Source organism: Alosa alosa, chromosome 3, assembly GCF_017589495.1.
Source record: "Alosa alosa isolate M-15738 ecotype Scorff River chromosome 3, AALO_Geno_1.1, whole genome shotgun sequence".
Lineage (NCBI taxonomy): Eukaryota > Metazoa > Chordata > Actinopteri > Clupeiformes > Clupeidae > Alosa > Alosa alosa.
Genome location: NC_063191.1, coordinates 19756446 through 19768574, shown reverse-complemented (window position 1 = coordinate 19768574; position 12129 = coordinate 19756446). Strand labels below are relative to the sequence as shown.

The 12129-nt window shown below is 44.0% G+C and overlaps 2 protein-coding genes across 2 annotated transcripts; both read right to left on the bottom strand.

Annotated features, from left to right (window-relative positions):
- Positions 1-829: 829 nt before the first annotated feature.
- Positions 830-5257, bottom strand: akap17a (A kinase (PRKA) anchor protein 17A). The gene is made up of 5 exons (XM_048238450.1): positions 5079-5257; positions 3724-4488; positions 2739-2887; positions 2382-2622; positions 830-1729 (listed from the first exon to the last, which is right to left on the bottom strand). Exons 2-5 carry the CDS (start codon positions 4477-4479, stop codon positions 830-832), a joined length of 2046 nt encoding a protein of 681 aa, XP_048094407.1. The 5' UTR covers positions 4480-4488; positions 5079-5257.
- Positions 5258-8827: 3570 nt separating this feature from the next.
- sowahca (sosondowah ankyrin repeat domain family Ca) lies at positions 8828-12129 on the bottom strand. The gene has a single exon (XM_048238403.1). The coding sequence runs from the start codon at positions 11790-11792 to the stop codon at positions 9984-9986; it is 1809 nt and encodes a 602-aa protein (XP_048094360.1). The 5' UTR covers positions 11793-12129; the 3' UTR covers positions 8828-9983.

Here is a 12129-nt window from a genome sequence, read left to right as displayed (position 1 = left end):
AGACAATAAAAAAACAGTTTGTCTATGAAAAATAAAACAAAAAATAAATAAAACGTAAAATATCTTGAAACATAAAACATCTAGCAACTAGCACTAGCTACATATTGAATGTGTCACTTTTTTCTTTTGTGTATTTCATTTCTATTCTCTAAAAAGTTGATCATTTCCACATCTTTGGCATTTACCAATAATCTGGACCAGGGTTGTCAAATTAATCCACAGGTCTATTTCATAAACCACACACAAATCCAGATTTTCCCTGGCAGTGTTCACTAAGGTCCAAATAGTCTGGCCTCAGGGAAAGTGATTCAGTTCTCTCTCAAACATGGACAAATGGCAAAATGGTTTAAGCACTTACTTAAAGGCTATAGGCAAATTATTTCTGTGTAACACATGAGTACAATGAAATTCAGTCATTTGAAATGAACCAAAACTTGATGTCTCCTAAAAAGTCCTCAAGATGAGTATATAAACTCAAAGGGCCGTAACGCATCATTTAGCACAGGTACTACAGAACTGATCTTTCATCACTTGATGGAAAACCGTTTAGGATGAGGTATTTTCTCTAAACTATGATGACATCCAGAAAATCCAGCACAGCACTTGGGAAAGAGACCGATCTCTCCTGATAAGCAGCTAAACTCTCTGCATTAAAAACAGAATTGTTTTCTAACATAGTAGTGCACAGACAGTGGACATTTAACCAAATATGCCACCATTTCTATTACAATCAAAAGTCAAGTTTTATTTTGAGCATTATTTCGGTTCTCACAACCAAAGCTAATATACTCTTCCTATTCTGACATGCTATCAGTGACAACACTTTTGCTTAGCGACGTCTTGAGTGGTTTCTGTCCGAACTGCGACTGTGATGTCTGTGGTCCCGCCTCTCGCGGCTGGAGGAGGAGCTTCTGCTGAGGCTCCTCCCCCGGTGGCGGCGTGTGCCGCGGCTCCTGCTCGTGCCGCCGCTGCTGCTCCTGCTGCTCCGCCCACTACTGCTCCAGCTCCGCCTGCTCCGGCGGCCGCGACTCCTGCTGTGGCTGCGCCGGTGCCGGCTCTCGCTTCTCCTCCTGCTGCGCCTCCTCCGGCCGCCGCTGCGTCCCCCACCTCGGCCATCGGGGCTCCGTCTGCTGCCGCCGCCGCCTCTCCTCGGGGCCCGGCTCAGCTCCAGGCTGCGCCTCCTCATGCTCCTGCTGCGTCTCCTGCTGCTGTGGAGGTTGCGCGTGCCCTCGCGGTCGCCGTCTCCGCCTCGGCCTCTGCTCCGCTCTGCGCGCCGGTCCCCCTGCTCGGCCCGGTCCCCCCGCTCTCCTTTCCTCTGCCGGCTCAGTCCCTCCCCCAGCGGCCTGCCTGCCCCGTGGCGGACCCCGTTCACCTGAGCCCCCGCCTGGAAAGTCTGGCACTCCAGCTGGACTCCCAAGACTGGGTCTCTCACAAAGAGCTCCAGCCCCAGCCCCCCCTCCTCCTCCTCCTCCCCCTCCTCCTCCTCCTCCTGGTCGGGCTGCCTGGTTGTGGCCGTGCTCTTCTTCAGCAGGTTCCCCAGCAGCCGGTCGCGGAGCTCCCTCTCCTTGCGCTGCAGCTCCAGGGCGCGGGCCTTCTCGCTCTCCACGCGCCGCAGCTCGGCCTCCTGCTGCCGCCGACGCTCCTCCAGCTGCTGCAGTCGCGCCACCTCCGCCTTCTGCTGCTGCGCCTGCTCCTCACGCTCCTGCTCCAGCTGCTGCTGCCGCAAGCTCTGAGGGAGACACACGCGCCACACACACACACGCACGCACACACACACACACACACACACACACACACACACACACACACACACACACACACACACACACACACGTCAGCCTCACCCAACACAAGACACCTGAGCCCAGTGAAGCCAAACAGAAAGGGACTGGCTTCAACCTAGAGTTAGTGATATGAGATTTGAAGATTAGCATACATATACTACTTAAGCTCCTTTAGCACTCTGAACTGCAGTTCTAGTCACATCTAGTAACTAAGAGCAATGGTGGTGAGGTAGAGACAGAGAGAGTAGAAGACCTCGTTCACACTAAAGGTATTAGGCTCAGGCAAACCCCTTAGACAAAACGGGACAAAAATTGGCTGCATTTTCTCAGTGTTGAAGCAAGTAACACAAGGATTGTTTGAAATAATCTGCTATAACAAGACCACAGATTTGTAAAGGGGCGGTAAATTCAGCATTAGAGATGTCTCCACCTCTGCCTCTAGGCTTGTTGTGCCTATGTCTCTAAGCTGTCGCTAAGCTGTCGCTACGTGGGTGTGTTGTGCGAGTGGAGTGTTGTGGGCAGAGGTCCTACATGTTCAGACGCCGTGGTGCTGGTGGTCAGCTGGTGTGCGGGGCGCATAGCCAGGCATGCTCTGACCTTGACCCGACTCAGCAGCTCGGCCACCAGCCGGATGGACTCCAGGTTGCGCTGGGCGAGCAGCAGCTTGCGCTCCTCCGTGGCGATCTTCAGCTGCAGCTTGCGCTGCTCCTCCTCCTGCTGCCGCTTCATCTTCTTCTGGTTGCGCTTCTCCTCGCGCTCACGCAGCTTCTGCTCCCGCCGGCGCAGCTTCTCCACCTTACGCCGCTCCTTCTCCTCCTCCTCCTGCTCACGCTGCTTCCTACCGAGGGAGGAGGAGCAGAAGGAGGTGTTCACGTTAGCTCCTACGGGTATCTATGAAGCCAATTCTCTGGTGAGAGCTGTGCACCTGAGAGCAGGGGCGCTAGGCTAGCTCACCTCTCCTCCTCTTTGCGTCTCTCCTCCTCCTCCTTCTCCCGGCGCTTCTGCTCCTCTCTCTGCCTCTCCAGCTCCTGCAGCTTCAGTCTCTCCTGCTGTCTCCGCTTCACTGCTGATTCACTCAGGTGCTTGGTCGTGTCAAATGCCACCTAGGCAAGAGAGGAAAGAATCCAATCTGTCAAAGGTCAACTTAACTGCAGATGGTCGTTCTAACAAGCTCTAATGACTTCCACAGACGAGAGGTTCGTACTCATAGCCAAGAGACAATACATACAATACACATCCAGATAGACAATAAATTGACATCAAATCAAAAAAATAATCTTCTTATGTCATACTCATAATTGACCAACTCCCACATAATACTGTACATGTTAGGCCTATACTGTATGTTGTGCTTCTTTTATAAAAATGGCTCTTCGATAAGTCTCCTGGTAGTACCCACAAATCTGTTATGCATCTGGTCTCACTACATTTTGGCTGTAGAGATATGACCATGTTTACTAATAAAACCCCAGAGTTTGAACCAGGCTTGATTTGATAGCTCAGCCTTGGCATTCATTTGATTAAAAGCCCCCAACACTGACAGCATTATGCAATCCCTCTCAATGAATTGACTCCATCTCATTAGTGAAACTACCGAGACAATCCGCTTGCTCCTCACCCTTCTCTCAAATTATACGCTTCAGGAACTGCAAAAGAGATTAAAATGTAAGTCTGCTCAATGTCAAATGCACAGACTCCATGAACTAGCCTACACCTGGTTAAGAGACTTATGGTCATGTCAAGCCTACACTATGATACCTTTAAATGGTAATTTTAAACAACGCCAATGCCTTCTCATCACTTACAACCTATAAAATCTGGTAGATGCAAACCAATCTTCTGCTGAGGCTTCCTAATGAGACACGTTCTTCCTGAACAAAGCAAATATGCCACCTAGGTTTTATTCTGCAAACTACATCAACGTTAGCAAGCGGCTGACCTTGACATTACAAGCTACAGCTTTTCCATCTTCTCCTTTGAACATCAGCTTCATCCCTCGCAGTGTGTCCATGGCCTTCACAAAACCGATATACTCCTGGAACTGGACGTAGGCCTCAAAGTTTAGGTGTCCGCCAAAAGTGAATGTGTTGAAGTTTTTGTCGGTCATCTCCTCCCTATAAGGGTCCAGCATGGGGATGTCAACATTCCGAATCTTGCCAAATCCCTCAAACACCGCCTTGAGCACGGATTCAGAGGGCTTGTCTGGCGAGGCATCCTTCTGGGCAAACCACTTGCAAGGCAGCCCTTCCAGGTGGATGGTGTCGGGCCGCTCTCCTGGCACAGTCTCATTCATGTCCTTGGCATCCCTGAAGAAAGAGTCCCAGTCATGGCGAGTGGGGAAGTCTACCTTGTTTTCTGCAGCACGGACTTTCAATATGTCTGTAAAGCCGCTCAGCTTAATACTCTTGCCATCCAGTTTGGTAAGGAGAGACTTGACCACAATCTTATTCTCCACCTCTCCCTCAAAGCGAATGAAGTCCATGGTGCTCTTGGAGATGCGCAGGGAGGAAAACTGATCGGGATGCACCATGGCTTTCAGTCGCTCCATCACCTCCCAGTTAGAGATAGACTTGCCAGGCAGCTTAAGTTGAGGGAGGCCAACATTGATTGTCATCTTCGCAATGGGCTTCAAGTAAAGGTTGTGTGCCTGGGACAATTTAACAGCCTCTGTGGTATCGTGGACAATGGTGGTCATCTTGGACAGCTACAAGAGATAACAGCAAAGTTATTCTTTTCATTAGCCTAACTTCAAAAGTTAACGTTACATGCCCCAACTTCCACTTCCCCTCGACACATTTAGAAACGTTAACAGGATAAGCAATATAAATGTTTATGTAAGGATGAAAGATGTTTAGTAAGGATGACCATTTTTCAACCTGATCAGCTAACGTTATTTGGCTCTACATTCGTTGGTCTACGTTGATGTGAAATATGTAAACATACCCCAACTTAAATTTTGTCATACCGCAGTGGCAACTCGAGACGTGAGCTCTTCTAACGTAACGGCCTACCATAGTTAGCTATTTCATAAAAGAACAACGTTGCTTTAGACCGCTCGCCCATAATATTAGCAGCTAACGTTAATCATAAAGGCTAACTTCGTGGATTTAGTATGGCTCAATTATTCCGTCCGCAAGTAGGCAGAGCAAACACATATTACAGTAAAAACTTTAGTCGATAACCTGCTAACTAACGTTAATGTTACAAGCGTATTTTAGCAAAACGCTTCCTTCCTCGCGAGCAAGCCGGTGAGGATCCTAGGAGGAAGAAATCCGTTATCAATTAAATACAAACCTTTGCTTGACAATTATCAAAGCTGAATTTCAGTGTGCATGATTACGATGTTAATCACGGGCTCTGTAACAGGTATATCGAATATGGCATGACTACAAAATCTAGCTAAATTTGCTGGTTCATTTTGAGAAAACTGACTACTAACAAACATTTCCGGGTAGGGCCCAGAATGACCTCGTTCACACAGGAACTACTCGCAAGTAAACATTTTTTTGCTATCTTTATCGCCCTCGTGTGGTAAGCATTGAGTTGGCTATTTCGTCAGTTTCACCAGCTTGATAAAAGGTGCTTTTTTTTCAACCTTCAACAACAAAAAAAGCTCTATGAACCCTAACCACAATGATAGTTAAAGCATAATGGTGACAGTGATGCTTGTGATTAATCTAAACTATGCCAATTATCTGAACTAAAATAGGCCTAAAATAAAATATGCAATTCAAAGGCACAGTGAAAGATCATCAGAAAAATAGCATTTTCTGTGGCAAAGGCTAATAGATAGCTCAAGTCAGCTATTTATGAAGGTGGTGGCATGGGGAAAAAAGGTTTTACTGTGGTGTTGTTTTCAACCAACCAACACTAAGTTTAAGCCCACCAACAGCCTCAGGGCTGTGTGTTGTCACCTGTCCTATTCTCCAAACAAATGAGATCACCTGCAGCAGCAACGAACTCAAGCTATTTAAGTATGCGGATGACATGGCCTTAGTGGCAAACTTCACTGGTGAAAACTCCCGGTCCACTTACAAGCATTATGTCAACACAATGGCACTTTGGTTCAAGAGAAGCTCACTGGAACTTAACACCACCAAGACCAAGGAACTGTAGGGTAGACTGAGTACAGTTGAGACACTTTTTGCCCACACAAAATCAAACAAAAAATAGATACTGAAAATAAGTGATTTTTCACACGACATTCCTACCATAGGGGCTGACTGCTTGATACTCCTCATCCACTATCCACACCATTGAGACTGGAAAGAGTGTATCAAGTTGAAAGTTTCAAGTAGCCTACCTTGGTACTTTGATTGACAACCGTCTCACCTTCACCCATATTTGACACGATTTACAAAAAGGCCCAACAGTGCATGTGTCTGCTCAGAAGGCAGGATTGAAGTGAGACAGGACATTCTATCCAGAGTATACCAGTCACTGATAGAGTCTGTCATCGCTTTCAACATCACTCTTGTTTCAGCTTTCTACCAAACAAATGCAAGAGAAAGCTGGCTATATGATATAGGCAAGCTGTTAAGATCTAGGCATTCCACAAAAGCCATCTGATCTTTATACAAGCAGTGGAAAGAAAATCCAACTTCATCATCCATGATGCCTCCCATCCCCTCCACCAAAGCTTTGAGCTAATACCATCTGGAAGAAGGTGCAGTGTGCCTCTGGCTAAAAGTCATTATACAACAAATTCTTCATTCAATGCAACAAAACTCATGTAACTGAAGTGTCATACAATGTAGGATTATTTGATATTCTTGAGATCAAATGTTTCCCTTTATTAAATTTAGTGGTAATACCATTGTAATAATAGTTAAGGAGCTAAGGATATTAACTCCTTAATATATTTTTTGGTAAATATTTTATTATATCTTTTAATGGGACAACACTGAAGAAATTACATTTTGCTACAAAGTAGTCAGTGTACAGTTTGTATAACAGTGTAAATTTACTGTACCCTCAAAATAACTCAACACACAGCCATTAATGTCTAAACCGCTGGCAATAAAAGTGAGTATACCCCTAAGTGAACATGTCAAAATGCAAAATTTTTAGCAGAAATGAGTATACTGTACACATTATCTGTTTAAATATCCCATACAGATATTCCATTCTATAAAACAATTTTAAAAAATGGTTTTGAGAGTCTTACATAGCAGACAAAGGATAAAAGACATTTATTCAGCTTCATGTCATTACATTAAGCTGATGAAGAAACACTAAACTACTAGTACAAAGAGAAGAGTTGTAGCAGATTGTCACATCAGGGGTTTGGCCATCCTGATCTTAATTCACTTTAGCTAACAGGTGCAGAATGGACGTTTATTTGATACTTAACGGTAAATCCGTTAAATAATAAATAAACAATACAATGTTCAGCCTTGTTGTAACTTGAGATAAAGAAAGTTAATTGTGTTAATAATTCATCCACTAAAATAAATGAACAGCTGATCTTTTCAGCTTCTCAGTACAATAGTGTCAGGAGATATGTCAGACTCAGTTGGCCTCATGTATTGCATTGTTTAATGTTCAGTCAGTGCAAAACTTATTTTTTATTAAATCACTTTTTACTTACCTTGATTCCATTCTAAACATCTTCAGTTCCTCTTCCCATACATACACACAGACAGACAGACACACACACACATGCATACTTGATGCAAGGTGAAGCTCATAACTGACAGTTATTTTGTCGATTAATCTGTTGATTATTTTCTCAGATATTCGATAAGATCAGTGTCGATCGGTGATTCCCAAAGCCGAAGATTACATCCTCAAATTCATTATTTTGTCTAAAGACAAGATTACTATCATGGAGTAAGTACACCAGAAGTGTATGTGTAAGAGGCTGCAATCAAAGAATTCTTTCTTTAAAAGAGTTTCACAATCAGAGTAAGCACTTTGTTTGACAAGGCCTTCAAATTAAACCTTTTTGTTTAGTCTACATTCATTGAAGGAAGGAACTGTTTCATGGCAACTGGTCATTGACAATTCTTATAGGCTATACTTCTAATGCTATTGGTGTGTTGGAGTGGACATCTGAAACATGTAGTTTTTCGCCATCAGTATAGGTTACATATTTGAATAAATGATTTGAAGTGCTTATTATTGTTCTTTGTGTTTACATAATTGGACTGGTTAAGCAAGTTATATCTACTTTTTATAGTGTATATTTATTGAGTATGTTTTGAAGTGGACAAAAACGTTTTAATGGAAAATTAATTGTAACTGCAAGTAAGTTAAACTGGGTCATCTACATGTATATTTCTAAACGTATTTCTGTCATCAAATTGTACATACAGAATGGCCTTGTATGGTCGTTTTCTGCCCATAGTACAATTTTGGTAATATGATGAGTTGAAACATCAATTTCAGGATGAAAATGACTGTTAAAGGGACACCAGGCAATGTTTTCGTGTTAATTAATCATCTTCGTAAGTCGGTATATGGTTAAATGACTCATTACGGGGCGAATGAAGGCTCCTTCGCCCGCCCCTACTGCCTGTAGGAAGAATATCCCACTTGCAAATTCGGTGTATCCTACCCGCCGACCGAAGCAGGATCAGTTTACAGCACAGAGTTGCAAACGTGTGTATAATGGCAGAGCCGGCGAAGAAGCAGCGAAAACCCTTGACGGAAGATGCAAAGAAAAGGAAAAGAGCTTCAGACCGAGTGAGGGGGAGTTTCGTAGAGAAAAAGCATCAGGCTTGCCTGGTGTCCCTTTAAATGAAAACAAAAAGCACTTTTTCCCACAATTGTATAGGGTGCTGTTAAGTCTAGACATTAATAACATACAATTATTGGACATAATCACATATTTTGAGGTACACAGATATGTGGATGTATGTGGATAATGACAAGTGCTGATGGTGAAACAACCCAAAAACTGACTCAAACCAATCAATCGATTACCAAAATATTAGGCGAAAAAATTGGTGATTGACATAATTGTTGACAAACAGAAAGCAGCCCTATGATGCTGCAATGATTTACACTGATGCTGCAGAGTATAGTTTCACATATATATTTATTTATTCAATAAAATAAAGGGAATGGATTTGAGGTCAGGCAAAATGGCTTCATTTGTCGCACAGATCAGGTGAGGTCTATCACCAGTTTCCACCAACAGACACAACAACTGAAGGTTAATATAAAACTGGCCATGTACAAACCACCACAAATAAAGGATTATCATAAAGACTATATTGCTTGGTTAGAATCCTTAGGAAAAGACATTTGACTTTTACAGACAAGAAGTAGCAGCATAAATCAGCATGAATGAGGTTTTTACCAAACTGGCTTGTGTCAGTCCAGTACAACTTTGCAACAGCAGAGCATTTTACAAACTGAATGTTGGGAAAGACGGAGAGAGGAGCAGTGGGAAGAGAGGAGAAAACGCAGACAGCAGAGGACCAACTCGGCACCCACTGAACCGGCAGCTGTCTTCACCTGAAGCAGCTGTAACAGAGCCTGCCAATTAAGGGTCGGACTCAGCCACACCAGGCGCTGCAACTCATCAAAACTGATCTAAGTGCAGAGACCCCATCATCTCTCAAGACGGACGGCTGTCAACCAGATGCATTTCTGCTTTAAGCTCGACACAATATGCAGGGAAATTTGAGTTAAATGCAAGGGGTTCCAAACAGCTTTAAATGCACTCCAGGATGAACGTTTAGACTCGTGCATACAGTGCATGCCCACATGAAAACTGTATTTACAGTTGTACAAAACCACACAAAAGTAGTGCAAAATTCTGAGTGGATACTGCATAGTGGCTGAGAGACTGAACCTACTTCATGTGAGTGATTATCAAATGGGATGAATGTCTTCACATAACATTAATATGAATTACTTGGCTCATTCACAAGTTAATAAAAAAGTGGCAAGTGCAGCCTTTTACTCCTCAACTGTTCCTTAAAATGCATCACAAGGCATTGATCACACATTTACTAGGTTTGGATCAATTTGGATAAATACTCCTGTGCATTAGCAGACCAAAGGGATTCATTTGGGAAAAATACAACATTGTGACATACAGTATAGTATGTTACAGTATAGTATAGTACTAGTAGGTTAATATGAGTGGGATTTTCACTAATCTAATCCATCAGGTGATCAATAATTGAGCGCATGCCATCAACTTCATGTTAAGGCATTGTAACCGCAAGGCTGGGATCTATCAGTTCATCCAAAGAGGTTTGACACAGGTCTGGTTTTCACTGGACTCTTCAGGGACCCCTCTCCTTCATCCGTTTCTCTGAATGATGTGCTATGAACAATCTGGGTCTTGAAGCGGCTTCTGTTCAGCTTGATCCTGCCTATGGAGGCTTTTCTATAGAGAGATCTGGGCTTCACTGCGGCCGCATTCTCACCCTGTGCATCATCAGGGTGATTAAGCAGCCTGAGTGGGTTCAAGTTGGATGGCAGAACTTTAGGCAACCTCCATCGTCCGGCGCCACTCTCTGCATTCTCTACATCTGAGTCACTAGACGCCCCGATAATGTCTTTGATGTCCCCTGCCACACTACTGCTGAGGTACTGTGAGGCTTTTTTGCCACTGTAATCTCTCACCTCGACATCAGCATCAAAGGCACCCACAAGCAATTTCATTGCTTCAACATGACTGTGCATGGCTGCAAGGTGCAGAGGAGTGTACCCGGCACTGGAGCGTGCATTAATATTGACTGGAATGTCATGCTCTTTTGCGAAACTGACCAGCTTGGCAAGGAGCTCTTGCTTGCCTTGCTTTGCTGCCCAGTGCAGACAAGTGAATCCTGTCACAAAGTCTCTCTTTGTAACCAGATTTGGATCACAGACCAGGAGCTGTTGAAGGCTTTCCCACTGTCCATCAGATGCACACATCATCCACTCATGTTCCAGAGGGTCCAGCATCACTGCTGTGCAGTCCTCATCTGCTGAGGAAAGCAGGGAGGCTGTGTCTCCCTCGCTTCTTATTGACTCCCTATTCCTTACCGCAATGTTACTTTGTGAGTTTCTGTGGACAAGGGTGCGGCGGACTTGGGGTGAGCTGCTCATCATTAGTTCAATAAAGTTCTTTCTGCTGCTTTTTGGGGTGTTACTATCACCACTATTCACCAAATCAAACACAGCCTCATTCATCCCGTCTTCTGAAAGCGCAAGCAAACTTCGTTGAGAGCCTCTTGAGGTCCGACGGCGATTAACTACAGAAATTGACGGTCCTTTGATAACAGCTGATTCAGTATCAATTTCGTTAGTGGTGTCGGGGTTGGGAGATGACTGAACTTGACGAATGGCAGCTGTCTCCTCAGTTGTTCCATCTTCCAATTCAGTGACAGTTAGTTCAGATACAGGTCTAACATTTACAGTCATATCTAATTTCACATTTTCTGATGTTGTGGAGTCGTGCGTAATTAAGCGTTTACCTTCATTCAAAGCGAAATGTGAAATGTCCTCTGTTTTTTCATCTTCTGCACCGGACACTTTATCCCTTGTTTCGAAATGAACATCAGATACTTTTTTCTCTGCAACGTCGTTGACAGTCGAGCTAAAACGACCCTCGTTTTCCATAGAGGACAGACCTAAAGTCATATTTAAATTCGACGTTCTATTCTGTACACAATTTTCAGAGAGTTTTCCCAATGGCGAGGGTTCATTACCGTTGTCCAGGTCATGTGTAGCACCATTGATGTGACTGCTTTCATTCCGCTCGGATGGACAAATCACATCAGCAGGGAGACCATTTCCATTGCATTCTCCATCATCTCTCACGACTGTTTGCATCCCCCCCTCTCTGTATTTTTTCTTCAAGCAGACGAATTTTTCTCCATTTTCCTGCTTGACAAAAGCGACATTATCCACAAAACGTTTTAATGCCTCCTTGAACGTCGTTTTTGTCGTAGGGTCAAGGGAAACAGTTACTTTGAAATGGTCAATCAGTTCTCTATTTTTTACTCTCCCTCCTTTTTCAATTAGGTAACGCAAAACAGCCTCTTGGGTGCATTCAGACGCCATGGTTAAGCAGATCAAACGAGACGCAAAGGTCTTTTCACGTATTGTATACTGCCAGTGGTTGCCATATATTAGCCTAATAGCCTACTTTTCGTTGATGAAAATGACAGCATTCCACCTTCTACGGTCAGAAGTAGGTTATCCATTCAAGGGAGCATGCATGCAAGGCAAATGCGTCAGATAGGGGTCGCAACAGTAACAATGTCCATCGCATCCTAGCAACTAGCGCCTTGTTGGTGAAACCGTATTTACATGGCCGTTCATTTTGGATCCCCATACGACCTACGAATGGAACCTTTTATTCAGTACAGAGCCAAAATGGTAACCAAAGCCGTGCACT

What these genes read in the sequence shown, in the direction of transcription:
- akap17a (XM_048238450.1), bottom strand. Translation starts at nt 4,479, where the DNA reads ATGACCACCATTGTCCACGATACCACAGAGGCTGTTAAATTGTCCCAG. An exon ending in CTGTAGCTTGTAATGTCAAG is followed by an intron (nt 2,888 to 3,723) that starts GTCAGCCGCTTG and finishes TCTCTTGCCTAG; the next exon opens with GTGGCATTTGACACGACCAA. An exon ending in AGCTGCTGAGTCGGGTCAAG is followed by an intron (nt 1,730 to 2,381) that starts GTCAGAGCATGC and finishes TGTCTCCCTCAG; the next exon opens with AGCTTGCGGCAGCAGCAGCT.
- sowahca (XM_048238403.1), bottom strand. Translation starts at nt 11,792, where the DNA reads ATGGCGTCTGAATGCACCCAAGAGGCTGTTTTGCGTTACCTAATTGAA.